The 17,490-nt window shown below is 39.0% G+C and overlaps 1 protein-coding gene across 4 annotated transcripts in view; it reads right to left on the bottom strand.

Moving 5' to 3' along the window:
• Nucleotides 1-17,490, bottom strand: part of LOC309390752 (protocadherin alpha-5-like) — a 243,203-nt gene that overhangs the window by 165,478 nt on the left and 60,235 nt on the right. The window contains exon 1 of one of the 4 annotated variants that reach the window (XM_081950453.1): nucleotides 2,132-4,669. The exons of the other annotated variants lie outside the window; for them this stretch is intronic. Within the exon in view, the coding sequence (XP_081806579.1) occupies nucleotides 2,132-4,489 (2,358 nt within the window). The 5' untranslated portion in view covers nucleotides 4,490-4,669. Of the gene's footprint in view, nucleotides 1-2,131; nucleotides 4,670-17,490 lie in introns of those variants that run through there. 4 annotated transcript variants of the gene reach the window in all.

Below are 17,490 nucleotides of genomic sequence, written 5' to 3'. Positions count from 1 at the left end.
CACATCTTACTAATACTGTTTTATTTCAGTCTGAACCTGACTATAAAACTGATCATCATCCTTTTCTTCTGCATTAATACCTGCAGCATAAAGTTGGATAACGATCATATTAAAAAGTTCTCCACAAATCCTAATTATTCAGTTATTGTGACTGCTTTGTATCCAAGTACTTTTCTTACTATAACCTTTCTGATTATGAAAGTAATATCATTCCTTCCTTGTTTTTCATGTTCTGAGCAGTAAATAGTATGATCTTCTGATTGAAAGTGTCCAATTCTGATTTATTTCAATTATCTGGTCCTAAAATGTCAATATGTAGTTGACTAATTTCATCTTTCACTATCTCAAGCTTTCTCATGTGTATGACTCCTATACTTCATGTTCTCACTATAATTCTATCTTTGCACCTTCAGATTTTCTTTTCCTGCATAGCAACATCAGCAATTAGATATTCTGAAAACTTTAATCTAGTTATGTTATGAACACCATTAATGTTCTAAAAGATTCTCAGCTCTTCCTCAGTAGCCTGTTGAATGTCACTCATTAAGGCATCTGGGATTGTATTGTCTATTACTTTATACTTTATATCTACATGGTTATTTTGGTAGAATACTAGAGTGATATATTCCTGCATAGTATGTAATTAGGCCTTTGTCCTTATCATTAAAGTAATTAGCAGCCTCCTGCAACTTCCTACTGTACATCATTGTTGCCCTATATGGGAGCCTGCTTACTTTAGCTGGGCAAATGGGATTACCTTCACACCTTAGTGACCTGACTGGGATTATATATCCTTGGAATAAACTGCTAGTGTTCTTCACTTCTTCTCCCAAGAGCAACTTCTTAACATGATGAGGCAGCACAGAGAACTTGAGGGGGCAAAGGCTTGATACAAGAATAGAGTGTAAAGCTTTGGAGGAATTCTGATGGATGAATCTCAAATGTCTATTTCAAAATTTCTATCCAGTACCATAATTCATACTTTCAAGGCCTCTTCCAATTCTGTTATTCTGTTAAATAATCCATATAAAAACATTTATTTCAAGAAAGCCATTTAAGTGCATTAAATTCATTGAAGAAAAATTGACTTCCTGTGCAACGTAATCTTGGATGACTTTTATTCCAGAGATATGATAGTCTGGTCAACAGATATAATGTGAGTATTGTTGGTATTAATCATTTTTTTCAGTCAATGATGACTTTTGCAATATTGGTAGTATTTGCTTAACAGTGGTAATTGGGAAGCAACTCCATCACTATGCATGATAGTCAGAAAGGACAATGTCACATGTTCACATCACCTTATGATACCAGTTGCAGTTGTTCCAATTGCTGTTGTTAAGCAAATCCTATTGTGTCATTAAGCACAATGTTATGTGATTGCCATTAGCAGCTTCCTGCAAGCTTTCCCATTGTCTTTGTCAGAAGCCAACAGTGAAGATCACAAACAGCAAACATATGACCTCAGGATATTGCAGTCATCATAACTGAGAGCCCATTGCGAAGTGCAAGATATGCAATCAAATCACAGCAGAGATGCTACAATGGCCACAATTATGAGGACCGGTGGTTAAGTCTCCTCCTTCAGTGATACCATAACTTTGAATGGTCACTAAATGAATGGTTAACTGGTGGTCTAAGTGAGGACTACTTGTATTAAAAATTATGTTTTTAAAGGTACAAACAACCATGAGAAATTTTTAAAAACATGGAACAACAAATGTTTTAACCATTTTTAAACAGTATTTATTAAAAATATAACTGAAAATTTGCATTCCATTCATTAAAGAATCAGTATCGATAAAAAGGAAAATCAATACAAACTACAAATTAAAGAATCAGGGAAACAATGAACATCTTTCTTTATATCGGAGTTGAACAAAAGACAAATTTGCTAACTGTAAAAAAAAATATAAGATCAATTTGTGGCCATTCCATTTCAAAAATATTTAATCAGAAAGACTAATAGGTATACGTAAAGGAATGGCTTAAGTTAGGAAACCATTACAGCAATGAATTACTATAAAAATTATATATGATAAAATTTTGGAACATATACTGTAGTAACAATGATGCAAAATTGGCAGCAGCAAAATATGAAGATGAAAGAATTTCAAGCAAGATAACATACCTCTTTGGCTGTATCTGGAAACAGTTCACTTCCATTTCTATTTTTCCCAATATCTGTAGAAACAGGAATGTTGGGACTGAACATCATAAGATCACTCTTGGCACCAGCTTCAATGTTCACACCTGCTAGGATGTGGCTGTGGCGATTGGAATAAGACCAGCTGCCCACTTCACTGGAACACACCAGGGTGGTCATACCAGGGCCATACACCATGGATTCCTTTGCCTTGCAGTGGCATTGTAGAGTCATATAAACAAAAACGGCCAGCAGGAACAGGCTGGAAACAGAGCAGATGGCAATGATCAAATAGATATTGATTGAGTCCACCAGAGGCATGAAGCTCTCTCCTGACATGGAGAGATGAACATCTGTTTTGATGGTCTGGAAATTCGTTACAAGTGACAGACTCAAGGTAGCTGTGGCTGAGAGCTGAGGCTTCCCATGATCCTTGACAAGAAGCAGAACAGCATGGAATTTTCCTCCTTCCGATTCATCCAGAGAATATTTGGTACTCACCTCACCACTATATTTCCCCACAGACCATGGACCATTGCTTTCTTCAATAAGCTCATAGTTTAGCCATCCATTGTATCCAGAATCTGCATCCAAGGCATGGATCTTGCCTACAATATGCCCAGGCATCATTGGAACCACTAGAAGAATCAGGTTCTCTTCAGATGATATTGACACAACAGGTGCATTGTCATTTTCATCCATCACAAAGACTTGAACTGTCACATTGCTATATAAGGAGGGGATTCCAGCATCCTTGGCTCTCACCTGGAACTCCAGCAGTTTCAACTCCTCATAGTCCAAGGACTGCAAAGCATATAGCTTTCCACTCTCTGAATGTACAGAGATGTAGTTTGACAATGGCCAGAGCTTCACATCTATCCAATAGGTGATCAGACCATTCTCAGCTATGTCTGGGTCTACTGCAGACATTGTGAAGATGTGAGCACCAGGGGGATTGTTCTCCTTCACAAAGACTGTGTAGAATGACTGTGGGAAAGCTGGAGCATTATCATTTATGTCACTAATAGGCACCAAGAGGGTGAGACTGGAAGACAATGGTGGAATGCCTTGATCTTCCACTGTCACAACCATCCTGTACTCAGTCACCTGCTCCCTATCCAAAGGTGCTCCAACAATTAGGGAGTAGTAATTCTTGAATGTTAACTCGAGTTTGAAGGGTACTCCAGTGGGCCAGAGGAAACAGTTTATTTGTCCATTGTTGCCAGAATCCCTGTCAGAAGCACTGATGATGGCTACTACAGTCCCTGGAGGGGAGTCCTCTGGCAATGGCACAAAGAGAGAATTCACAGATATTTCTGGGAAATTGTCATTAATGTCGAATACTTCAATGAGAACTTTACATTGTCCTGATAATGGAAAATTACCTTTATCTTTTGCCAGAATTGGTAGTTCATAGAATTTACTTTCTTCATAATCCAATTTTCCAATCACTCTGATTTCCCCAGTATCAGAATTCATACTAAATATCTTTGTGACATGAAGAGCTAAGATATCAGTAAAAAAATAAGTGATTTCCCTATTAATCCCTTCATCTAAGTCTGTTGCATTGAGAGTAATGACTAATGACCCACTAGTTATATTTTCTAGCAACTTTACCCTGTAAACAGATTGGTTAAACACAGGAGGGTTGTCATTGACATCCAACACATTGATGACTAGCTGAACAGTTCCTGTGAGTTTTGGTTCACCCCCATCAGTGGCTGTCAGTACTAAATGATGCACAGGGCTCTCCTCTCTGTCAAGTGGAACCTTCAGTACAAGAACTACAGATTTACTCTCCTCTTCATCATTTCCTGAATCCAGAATAAAATGCTTGTTTGGACTAAGCTTGTAAGTCAGTAGAGCATTAGTACCAATATCAGCATCAGACCCTCCCTTTAATGGAAATTGTGTAACTAATGTTACAAATTCAGCCATGCTCAGGATCTGTTCCATAGTAGAGAAGATGGGAGCATTGTCATTCATGTCTTTGATTTCAACCTCCACATGAAAGAACGCCAGAGGTTTCTCCACAATCACCTCCAGATGAAGGATACAGTCTGCATTCTTGGCGCACAGCTCCTCCCTGTCTATCCGGGAATTTACAAACAAGATCCCATTCTGCAGGTTTACCTCAAAATAATCCTTCTCTCCTTTGGATAGCATCCGGAACATCCGAGGCACCAGCTCGCTCACCTCCAATCCCAGATCCGGGGCGATGCGGCCCACAAAGGTGCCGTGTTGGGATTCCTCCAGCACAGAATAATGGAGCTGGCCGCTCCCCATTTTCCAGGCGGTGTGGAGTAGAAGTAGCTGCAGCAGCCCCTTCAGCCAGGTAAGCATTGCAGACACAGGCACAACACCAGCAAGCTTTTCTCTTTTTCTCTAAATATCTTGCCTTAAGGGTGTCAGGAGCAGAGCCCACCTACCCCAGCCATACTGGCAATGCATTCATAGGTTGAATCTTGGCTTGTTGGGCTTTTTCTCTTGTTCGATATTTCTCTTGTGGATCTGGCTGGCAGGAATGTCTGTCCCTTTAAGGGAGGGGCTCTGCATTTTCAGTTTCTCTTAGAGAGTTTCCTTAGGAAACAGCGACCTCCTGTGCCTGAACTTCAAAATGAGAAATAGATTTCCATTGTTTAACTATTAGATTGATTTAGATCTTATATTGATTCCTTGGTGCTGCCATGAAATTGCATTATAAGGAATGTATATTTGTCTGCTTCTCTGGCCATATTTCCCATTGCTCCCAATAGATGAGCACCAGACAGATGGTGGGAAATTGAAATAGTTGCAAACCATTTAAATCAGACTTTTGACCAAGATCACAAACATTGGAACATTAATTCCAAAGAAACTCATAATGGTATTCCAGTGCTATGAAAGCAGAATCTCACCCATGCATCAGAGTGCATTTCCAGTGGGTAGTAACTCTTGTTTTTTTCCCTGATTAATCTGTTGCTTTCAGTGCCATCACTAAGTCTATAAAATGTCATTCTTTACCAGCATTATGTTGCCAAAATTATTTTTAGGAGACTATACATTTTTTTCCTTTATAGGTTTTTTATCACATTTTTCCACAACTGATTTTCATACAACCCCTTTTTAACATGTACTATTTTGTATTAAATGTTGTGAGAAGAAAAAAAGTACAGAAATTCAAACATTTACTCTTTTACATTTCATTCTAAGTTACAAAGAGTCTTTCATTGAGTAAACTCACATAACAATTTTCATTAGCCCAGAAAGAAAATTTCATGAACACAATCACCATTAGTCAATGTTGAATTAAGAGGGTCTGATGTTTTTTTTTCCACACAAACTTTTACTGTAGTTTTTTATTGCTTAGGTAGAGTAGCCAGAATATAGAAGCCAGCTGCCTTCTATAATGTTTGTTTGTGCATTTAACAGATAGCAATTGTCCACTGTTAAAAAAAAAGATTAATTATTGAAGGGCATACATATACTGTCCAGGTTTTAGACTTGCCTCATTATTATTGCATTCTAGTCTAACACTTGTAACTTTGTTACAATGGTTCTGGAAAGTGAAATATGGTTTGAAGATATTTAGAATTATAGTGAAAAAATTGAATTCATCACCATATTAAGAAATATGGATTTATCCTCTTTATTTACATAATATAAAGACTGCTCAATATTATGTAATTCTATATCATGCCGCGTCACATTGCTGTCACGTTGCTGCTTCATGTTACCATAATGTGATGTATCACAACGTTTTTCCCTTCGCAAAGCTGGAGTGGGCATGGCCTGCATGTGATGCATCCAGCCTGCAGGCCACCAGTTCTATATGATCAAGGATTAATTATTACACTTGAAGTACAGTTAAGCTTGTTTCCCTTTCTCCATTTTTCCTTTGTTTTTAAGTATTCTTTTCTGATGTGTTTCCCACTTCCCTCCTTTCCTCCCTTAAACTGACAAAAAGGAAAATAAATATAGGTATGTAAAGTTGCAAGCCTTGGAATCTACTATATTAGTCATAGAAGCTTCACTCTATATACTTGCCTTCAGTTGATGATTTGGTAACAATAAAAGGATCTTGATAGACTTGAGCACCAGGCCCTACCCAACAAGATGCTGTGAAAAAAGTAAGGTCCTGCACTTAAAAAAAAACCAAATGTACAGGTTTAGAATAGATGATACTTGACTCCACAGTACTAACTGTGAGAGGGATATAAGTGTCCTAGTGGTCCTATCCAAGTATGAGCCAGCAGTGTGCCAAAAAAGCCAATATAGTCCTAAGATGTATCAAGCAGAAGGACAGCATCAAGATCACAAGAAGTGATAATACCACTTAATACCACGCTAGTAAGGCCATACTTGGAATACCGCATGTCACTATACTATAAAAAAGATGTTGTGACTCTAAAAGGAGTGAAAAAGAGAGCAACAAAGATGATTAAGATACTTGAGAATAAACCATATGATGAATGGTTGAGGGAACTGGCTATGTTTAGTATTTCTTTCAAAATATAAATTTTCAACATTTCTTTCAACAAGTGAAAAACAAGAAAAAAAAGTCAAGAAAACAATTGGTCCATAAATGGGAGATGGCAAGGAGATGATGGATAGCAGGGAGAAAGGAGGCCATAGAATATGATGAATGATACCAGGGACTGGGTATGTCTAGTCTAATGAACAGAAGAACTAGGAAGTATAGGTGGAAACTTATTAAAGATATATTCACCTAAGGAGAAATTTCCTGACAATGAAAAAAATTAATCAAGGGAAAAGTTTGCTGTCTGGAGTTGTGGGTGCTCAATCACAATAGCATTTCAGGAATAGAACAACTATTTGTCCACGGTAGAATATGATCTTTTACCTTGAGCAACTGGTTGGAATAGAAGGCCTCCAAGGTCCTTTGCAGTCCTATGAGTCTATCAGTTTTTGATCAGCATTCTTTCAATACATATTTCAAGTCAGCTATAGATTCATTGAATTGACAAGGTATCAGGTTCACATTTAACAAGCTTCTTAATCAGAAAGTTACAGTATACTTTGTCAAATGCCTTGATGGAATCAGTATGTAAGATGTTCATACCAGTCCTACAATTTAAATAAGTTGATGCAACACCCAACTGACCTTGGCTAATCTCAAGAAAATTGAACTGTGAGTACATAGCTAGGGAAACACCAAGACATCCCAGGCGTATAACAATAGCAATAGCACTTAGACTTACTGGTATATACCGCTCCACAGTGTTTTCCAGCCCTCTCTAAGCGGTTTATACAGTCAGCATATGGCCCCCAACAATCTCATAAATGAGAACCCAATCTCATATGGGTCCTCATAAAATAGATTGTTAAGATAAAAATACATCACAGAATTAAAGGACTGGCAAAGCACATCTATACTGAGAAAAATGTCTCATTAAAAAAATAACGTTCCCATTTGACATGTTCTTGAAAAATCCAAGCAAATATTTAGCATTTACTGCTTAACAAGAGAGATCAGAGTAGCAAAAAGAAGCTACTCTGAAAAGCTAAGGAATCAGTTCTCAACAAATGAATCAGCAAACATGTGGAAAACTCTTTAAAATATCACCGGTTATGGCAAACCTCCTTCCCAGGCTGAAGGAAATCAACAACTCTCAGATGACCTGAATGTGTTTTACTGCTGGTTTGAAAGGAAACTACAGCCACCTATCTCTACAACCCCCACCTCAAGTACACCAACAACAGCCAAACCTCCTACAACTGACCTCATCCCATTGGGTTCACAACCCCTGGGGATCACAGAAAAGGAAGTGCAAGATCTATTTCACAGACAAAAGCCAGGAAAATCATCAGGCCCAGACAAGATAACTCCTTGCTTAAAAGTTTGTGCTGACCAATTGGCCCTCATCTTCACCCGAATCTGCAATAAATCATAAGTGCTATGTTTCTTCTTGCTTCAAACACTCTACTATCATCCCAATGCCAAAGAAGCCCTCTATCAAGGAACTGAATGACTACAGACCAGTTGCTCTAACATCTGTAGTTATGAAAACCTTTGAAAGGCTAGTGCTGTCCCATCTGAAAACCATCAAGGATCCACTTTTAGATCCCCTGAAATTTGCATACCTAGCAAATAAATTGACAGATGATGATGTTAATATGGCTCTGCACTACATCTTACAACATATTGAATCTCCAAAGACCTACACAAGGGTCCTCTTTGTAGACTTTAGTTCAGCATTCAATACCATCATTTCAGACATTCTTCTAACTAAACTAAACCAACTAGCACTACCGGAACACACTTGTAAGTGGATCATAAGCTTCCTAACAGTTAGGAAACAGCAGGTGAAGCTAAGCAGAGTCACATACCTGTACGATTAGCACTGCCCTCCCCCCAGGCTGTGTGCTCTCTCTCCACCTGTCTTCTCTCTATATACCAATGACTGCATCTCAAATGATCCATCTGTTAAACTACTGAAGTTTGCAGATGATACAACAGTGAATGGTCTCATTCGAGACAACGATGAATCCGCATACAGACGGGAAGTTGAACAATTAGCCTCATAGTGCGATCGGAACTATCTGGAACTGAACACTCTCAAAACCGTAGAAATGGTAGAATACTTTAGGAGAAACCCTCCCATACTACCACCTCTTACAATAATAGACAACACAGTATCAACAGTAGAGACCTTCAAATTTCTAGATTCTATCATATCTCAAGATCTAGAATGGACATCTAACATAAAAAACATCATCAAAAAAGCACAACAAAGAATGTTCTTTCTGCGCCAACTCAGAAAGCTCAAACTGCCCAAGGAGCTGCTGATAGTTCTACAGAGGAATTATTGAGTCTGTCATCTGCACCTCTACAACTGTATGGTTTGGTTCTGCAACCCAACAAGACAGACACAGGCTTCAGAGGATAATTAGAACTGCAGGAAAAAACAATTACTACCAACCTGCCTTCCATTGAGGACCTGTATACTGCACAAGTTGAAAAGAGGGCTGTGAAAATATCTACAGACCCCTCACATTCTAGATATAAATTGTTTCAACTCCTACCCTCAACACGATGCTATAGAGCACTGCACACCAGAACAACTAGACACAAGAACAGTTTTTTTCCCAAACAACATCACTCTCCTAAACAAATAATTCCCTCAACACTGTCAAACTATTTACTAAATCTGCATTACTATTACTATTAATCTTATCATCATTCCTATCACCCATCTCCTCCCATTTATGACTGTATGAATATAACTTTGTTGCTTGTATCCTTAGGATTTAAATTGATTGTTTCCTAGTATTGATTTGATTGCTTATTTGTACCCTACGACTATCATTAAGTGTTGCACATTATGATTCATGAGGAATGCATCTTTTCTTTTATGTAAACTGAGAGCCTATGCACCAAAGACAAATTCCTTGTGTGTCCAATCACACTTGGCCAATAAAAAATTCTATTCTATTCTGTTCTGTTCTGTTCTGCTCTGTTCTATGCTGTCTGTGAGCTTCTCAGAATACAACAGATATTCCTTAAGCTCCATCATTTTCAGCTATGTAGATTTGCAGATTCAGAATTCCCTGCCAGCCACCCTTTGCTAAGAATTCTGGAAGCTCAGGACCACACATCTACAACTTGACAAGGTTGGGAAACGCTGCTAAACCTCCCCAGTATCAATGTCAGGCTGTCAAAACTATAGATCCCCTAATCTTATTTTGTTGAAGGTTGCAAGGATTTTCCTCCAACAATTCCCTCATATTTCATCTATTATCTCAGATTATTCATTCAGCTACAGTATATAACATAAAAACCTGGGCTTTCATATACTGTAATATAATCCTTCCCCACTCTCAAAACACATGCTAACTTGACACCATTCTCAAAGATTTGATTTATAGAATGTAAGGATTGGGAAAGACTTTGGCATAGGAATATCACTTGGTTCCGAATTCCAAACTCAAAAAGTGTGACACTGCAGATGTTGCAATATAAACAGGATAAAGGGATCCACCTAATGGCTATTAGACTGACAAGGCCATTCCCGTTTGGAGTAGATACAGTACCTCTAGTACAAGGTGATACTTCATCATTCTAGGAATAGGACTACCCAGGTATCAGATAGAATTTCTGTATTACAATTATATTACTGCTATCCGATTGTTAACACAATACTATACTTTCTATTTCTAAAGTTACAATATATGAAAAAAACACTGTAAATATCAGTGTATCTAGCAGATTAATAAAGTTTAAAGAGTTTCCAAACCATGCAGTAGACATAAATATTGTCACAAAAGAGGCATCACACTGAGAATTGATTCATCAAATAACAAAACTATCCACAAAAGAAAAATCATTCATTAATGTCCCTTGTAAACAAGGCAAAGATCAGGAATAGCTTGGCAGGGCAAAATGATAATATCAGGTGAAGAGCCTACTTATCTTTACTGTCATTATAGGACAATTTTACTATCAATTAAACTAGAAATTATAGCTTCTCAATTTGGTAAAAAAAATAATAAAAAAAGTATCTGTGATTTATAATTAAATTTTTGCGTCGGAGTTTAAACCTAACAATTCAAAAACAACATTGTCCCAAGACAAATTCAAAATTGTAAGCATAGAAATGAGATGCTGAATAAGATGACAAGGACTGCAAGAGCTGGACTCACCTTTTTAGCAAAATCTGGAGGCGCATCCACCCCATTGATAAGTTCCCCATTATCTGCAAAGACAGGAATATTGGGACTGAAAATCATGAGATCGCTCTTGGCACCAGCCTCTGCGCTCACACCTGCCAGGATGTGGCTGTGACGATTGGAATAGGACCAGCTGCCCACCTCACTGGCACAGACCAGGGTGGCCATGCCAGGGCCATAAACTATGGGTTCCTTTGTCTTACAGTGGCAACGCAGGGCCATGTAGATGAGAGTGGCTAGCAAGAAGAGGCTGGAAACAGAGCAGATGGCAATGATCAGATAGACGTTGATCGAGTCCACCAGGGGAACAAAGCTCTCCCCTGACCTTTGAAAGTTAATATCCGTTTTGATTGTCTGACCACTTGTCACCAGTGAAACACTCAAGGTGGCTGTTGCTGACAGTTGAGGTTTTCCATGATCCTTCACAAGAACCAACACACTCTGGATTTTGCTGCCTTCTGAATCATCCAGAGAATATTTGGTACTCACCTCACCGCTATACTGCCCTACGGTCCATGGACCATTGCTTTCTTCAACCAGTTCATACCTTAGCCATGCATTGTATCCAGAATCAGCATCCAAGGCATGGATCTTGCCTACAATATGCCCAGGCATCACAGGGACCACGAGAAGAATCAGGTTCTCTTCTGATGATCCTGACACAACAGGCGCATTGTCATTCTCATCCATCACAAAGACTTGAACAGTTGCATTGCCACATAAGGAGGGAAGTCCAGCATCGTTGGCTCTCACCTGGAACTCCAGCAGTTTCAACTCCTCATAGTCCAAGGACTGCAAAGCATAGAGTTTTCCACTCTCTGAATGTACAGAGATGTAGCTTGACAATGGCCAAAGCTTCTCATCTATCCAATAGGTGATCAGACTATTCTCAGCTATGTCTGGGTCTGCAGCAGATATTGTGAAGATGTAAGAACCAGGGGGATTGTTCTCCTTCACAAAGACTGTGTAGAATGACTGTGGGAAAGCAGGTGCATTATCATTTATGTCACTCAAAGGTACCAAGAGGGTGATACTAGAAGACAGTGGTGGAATGCCTTGATCTTCCACTGTTACAACCATCCTGTACTCAGTCACCTGCTCCCTATCCAAAGCTGATCCAACAATTAGGGAGTAGTAATTCTTTAACGTGGATTTGAGTTTGAAGGGTACTCCGGTGGGCAAGAGGAAACAGTTTATTTGTCCATTGTTGCCAGAATCCCTGTCAGAAGCACTGATGACGGCTACCACAGTCCCTGGAGGGGAGTCCTCTGGCAATGGCACAGAGAGAGAATTCACAGATATTTCTGGAATATTGTCATTTATGTCCAACATTTCAATGAGAACTTTACAGTGCCCTGATAATTGAGAATTGCCTTTATCTTCTGCTACAATTAGAAGTTCATAGAACTTGCTTTCTTCATAATCCAATTTGCCAATCACTGTGATTTCCCCAGTATCTGAATTTATGCCAAATATGTTTGTGACATGAAGAGCTAGGCTATCAGTAAAAAAATAAGAGATTTCTCTATTAATCCCTTCATCTAAGTCTGTAGCATTCAGAGTAATAACTAATGACCCACTAGTTATATTTTCTAGCAACCTTGCCCTGTAAACAGATTGGTTAAATACAGGAGGGTTGTCATTGACATCCAGCACATTGATGACTAGCTGAACAGTACCTGTGAGTTTTGGTTCACCCCCATCAGTGGCTGTCAGTACTAAATGATGCACAGGGCTCTCCTCTCTGTCAAGAGGAACCTTCAATAGAAGTACTACAGATTTACTCTCATCTTCATCATTTCCTGAATCCAGAACAAAATGGTTGTTTGGGCTGAGCTTGTAAGTCAGTAGAGCATTAATACCAATATCTGCATCAGAGGCTCCCTTTATAGGGAGCTGGGTTCCAGATGCTGTTATTAATTCAGCTATGCTCAGGATCTGTTTCCTGGCTGAAAAGATGGGAGCATTGTCATTCATGTCTTTGATTTCAACCTCCACATGGAAGAACCTCAGAGGTTTCTCTACAATCACCTCCAGATGAAGGACACAGTCTGCATTCTTGGCACACAGCTCCTCCCTGTCTATCCGGGAATTTACAAACAAGATCCCATTCTGCAGGTTTACCTCAAAATAGTCCTTCTCTCCTTTGGACAGCATCCGGAACATACGAGGCACCAGCTTGCTCACCTCCAACCCCAGATCCTGAGCGATGCGGCCCACAAAGGTGCCGTGCTGAGATTCCTCCAGCACAGAATAATGGAGCTGGCCGCTCCCCATTTTCCAGGCGATGTGGAGCAGAAGCAACTGTAGCAGCCCCTTCGGCCAGGTAAGCATTGCAGACACAGGCACAACACCAGCAAGCTCTTCTCTTTTTCTCTGAATATCTTGCCTTAAGGGTGTCAGGAGCAGAGCCCACCTACCCCAGCCATAATGGCAATGTGTTCATAGGTTGAATCTTGGCTTGTTGGGCTTTTTCTGTTGTTCGATATTCCCTGTGTGGATCTGGCTGACTGGAATGTCTGTCCCTTTAAGGGAGGGGCTCTGCATTTTCAGTTTCTCTTAGAGAGTTTCCTTAGGCAACAGCGACGTCTTGTGCCGGAATTTCAAAATGGGAAACTGAGCTCCATTCTTTATTGACAGTCTGTGATACTTTTTCCTTTGAGGGCTTACTATTCCTTCATGTATCTCTAATGTGTAGTTTTCCTTCCTTTCTTCTTTGAATATTATATAATTTAAATCTTGTATTGATGCCTTGGTACTTCCTGGGCATGTTTCCCACTGCCAATAGATGAGCACTAGATAAATTTTTTGTGCGCTGAACCCACAGTAATGCCGATAGCAATCTACCCCTGAATCTAAACCATGTATTAGAGTGCATTTCCAAAGGATAGTAACTTTTGGTTCTTTCCCAGATTAATCTGTTGCTTTCCGTGCCATCACTAAGTCTATAAAATGTCATTCTTTACCAGCATTATGTTGCCAAAATTATTTTTAGCAATCTATATAAGACATTCTATGTCATCAATAAAGTCCCTGCCCCAGAATCAATAAATAATTAGGTGGTGAAACCAGTTTCAAAATTCTTTTTGTGTGAGCCCTTGTAAATTATATTCTATTGGTATAAAAATTATGTATCTATGTCTCTGTTTTGGTACTAGCATACTCTTTTTTTATTTAGTTCCCTTTGTTATTCGGCATCACTTTTTTACTTTCATAGATTTTTTTTAATTGAAAAGTTTTAATAGAATTTACAGGTATTTCCCCTTCCCCTCCCCTCCCTCCCCCCAGCTTCCCAGAGCAAAATACAGGGTATAAACATTTAACAATCATACACTATCATAAGCTAACTAACTATAACATCTTACCTCCCTCTTGTACTTTAACTCCCCTTATATTAAGCTAAGTTTGGATAAAGTATAACATTCCTTATTCATACATAAACAAATTGAAGTTCCCTAGTCCAATGTTTATTTTGAATACAGTTAATGCATCTTCTCCAATCCAACTTGTATTTCGCCTCTGAATAGTCTTTCCAATATGCTGAAATTTTAGCCGTCTCTGCTAAATTAACTACTTTTAACGTCCAATCTTGAATAGTAAGCATTTCTTCCTTCTTCCAGCAGACTTGTTGCCATTATCAAATTCAGAATCAAATTAGTCTTTATAATTGTACAATCTGTAATTATACCTAGCAAAAACAACTGAAGAGTGAACTTTATCCTCTTTTTAAGAATATTTTAAGTAATCCACCATATTTTTATCCAAAATGCTTTAGCTTCTTTGCAAATCCACCATACATAATAATACATAGCATCAACACAATCACATTTCCAACATTTAAATTATAAATTGGGATACACACAAGCTAACTTTTTAAGATCTAAAAACCATCTATAAAACATCTTATAAAAACTCTCTATCAAGTTTTAATCTTGCGTAAGTTTTCCATTTCTTACCCAAATCTTTTCCCATATTTTAAAATCTTGGTATCATTTAAAGAAAAAATAAAAACTCAAACAAGACTGTCATTTTACTGCTATTATCCTTCCCAGCAAAAACTATTATAAGTTCTCTCATTTATCCATCTTTATCTATATTTTGTGCCATAATGGTCATAATTATACTTATGTAATCTCCCATTTAAAATTGTAATATAGAGTCCTAAGTGGATAACCTTTTTTACTATCTCACATCCTATTATTTTTCTGATTCTTCGTTTGGATTTATCCTGGAGATGGTGGGAATCCAGCCTTTAGTACATTACTATAAAAATCTTTTGCTTTCCAAACTGAATTAAGACGATATCTTTCTTCTAAATAATTCACCACCAATCCGGCTGGGGCCTCCCATCTATACTGCATCTGGTGATTTTTAAGTTCATCAACTAGGAATGCATAATTTTTTCTGGATCTCAATATTTTAAAAGAAATTTCCTTCAGTACTGCCACCTCCTGTCCTGCCACCTGTAGTTTGCTTCCATAAGTCGCTTGTAATATTTCACTCCATGTTTTCCTGGTGACAAAGTAGATTACACTATCTCTTGGTAGTTTTCTTTGTCTGGCAATCCATGAATTAACACGATAATTTTTTTCAATCTGCCAATTATATTCTGCTTTTGGTTCCCCAGTTAACTGAGTGAAAGCTTCTGCACAGGTTTCTTTCAAATTTTATTGGTTAACTTCTTTCAAGCCTCTTATTCTCAAAGCAAATTCCATCACTCTGTATTGTATCATTGTAATCTCTGCCTCTGATTTTTCAATCTTGATTTGAATCTCATCAACTTTATTCTCCAAATTCACATTAGACTGAGTAATTTCTTCCACCCTGTCATCCAATGATGTTACAAAAGCAAACATACCTTAAACGCATCCACTGTATTGTCTCTTATTTGTTGATTGCGGGCTTGAATTAAGTCCTTAATTTCAGACATTTCATCAAACACATCTTTAAGGGCAAATGTAATTTTTTCTTGCAGAAACAAGGTTTGTGCCTTTAAAGCATCTTGGAGAGCTTCAAATGTCACTGTTTGTGTATCCATTAAAGATAATAAAGACTGCAATTTAGGTGGCTGGGCCGGGTGACTTCCAGCACCAGAGGCACTTATTTTAATTTGTTTTGAAGGCATTTCCGAATATTCAAATCACACTTTCCAACAGCCAAATTATTAAATTCAAAAAGTCCACTTAGTCCCCAAACTTGTTAAAACTTATAGCTCATTAGTAAACCAAAACTGTTTTCTTTAATCTTCAGCTCTTGAGTTTTCTAACGACGTTAGCAAACAATTAACAAATCGAGGGAACCTGACTTCCTACCTGCCCTCAGGATTCGTTAGCGGCTGCTAACGAGCCTCCCGGTGGTACCTGAACCGCAGTGGGCGGAGAAGGTCACAGCGCTCTGAGCACCTGTCCCGCGCTTTCACAATTGTACTTTTTGCAGAATTAAACAAAATAATCCTAAAACTAGTGCTAATACAAAAATAATTAAAAAGAGGCTACACTAACTATATGGAGAGTTCAATTTTCTGCTCAAGGTCTGGAGACTCTCCAATTGCATCCTTTTAGGGCGACTGAGTTTTTAAAACTGAGCTCCTGGAGGGAGCAGGAGGCGTGGCTACACAAAGATTTGAACTCAGTCCTTGGGCAGCAAGCTGAAGTTAACCCATGCTTGGACACTCCAAGCAGCGCCTAGGAGAAACTTTCCTTTTAAGTTTCACTTTGATCACACCCTTTGACTTGCAGACATCATCTTTATTACCCTTTGTTCTCCTCAATCTTCACAGAAGGAAGTGATACAGCATCGGAGTTAAAGTTTTATACTTGCAATTATAATCGCTCCTGCCTTTCCTCTGCCTGCTTCTTATTCCATTGTAGATTAAAACATTGATTGCAGGGGTGGTCGTGGCGTTTGTTTCTGCTGCAGCAGAAGGGTCTTGAGATGCGGAGCCTTGTCGGGCTGCTGGGGGGCTCTCACCCTTCGAGCCCCAGAATTGCTCTTGGGGTCTATGGGGAGCTCTACCCTTGCCCGACTGCTCTCCTCCCCCTCTTTTCCCAAGGGGAGAGTTTTCAAGCTGCTTGACAGCTGATTTACGCTGTTCTAGCAGCTTAAACGCAATCACGAGGTTGGCGTTCCCAAAGGAACGTCCTTCAACACCTACGGTGCCACCGGAAGTTCACTTTCATAGATTTTTTAAATCACTTTTTTCCACAACTTATTTTCAGATGTTTAATATGTACTGTCCTGTACTAAATCTTTTCAGAAGGAAGAAAGTACCGACATTCAAGCTTTTCAATTTCTATATTTCACTTCAAGTAACAATGAGTCTATCAGTAAATAACCTTACATAAGATTTTTTTCACTGCTGTTTCCTTTATACACATAAATATACAGACCAGTGGTGGGTTGCAGACGGTATGCCCTGGTACGAGCGTACCAGAGCCTGCCCGGAGCACCGGATACTGTTCTGGTAAGGTGCTCCAGAGGGCCCACCCGCCCGCCCATGCTCTTTATCTGTCATTTAAAGCCTTTGGCACTTCCATACATGTGCATGGCATGTGCAGCGCCTGCAAGACGCTCCGCTGAGCAGCTGGAGCATCACAGAGGCTTGTGGAGGCATCGCTGGAAGGTATGACACATGCACGCAGTGTGCGCATTCATGTGGAGGACACCGGGCCCTG

This window comes from Natrix helvetica, assembly GCF_964273705.1.
Source record: "Natrix helvetica genome assembly, chromosome: 4".
Lineage (NCBI taxonomy): Eukaryota > Metazoa > Chordata > Lepidosauria > Squamata > Natricidae > Natrix > Natrix helvetica.
The sequence above is the reverse complement of the archived record's forward strand: the minus strand, read 5'-3'. Positions and strand labels throughout refer to the sequence as shown.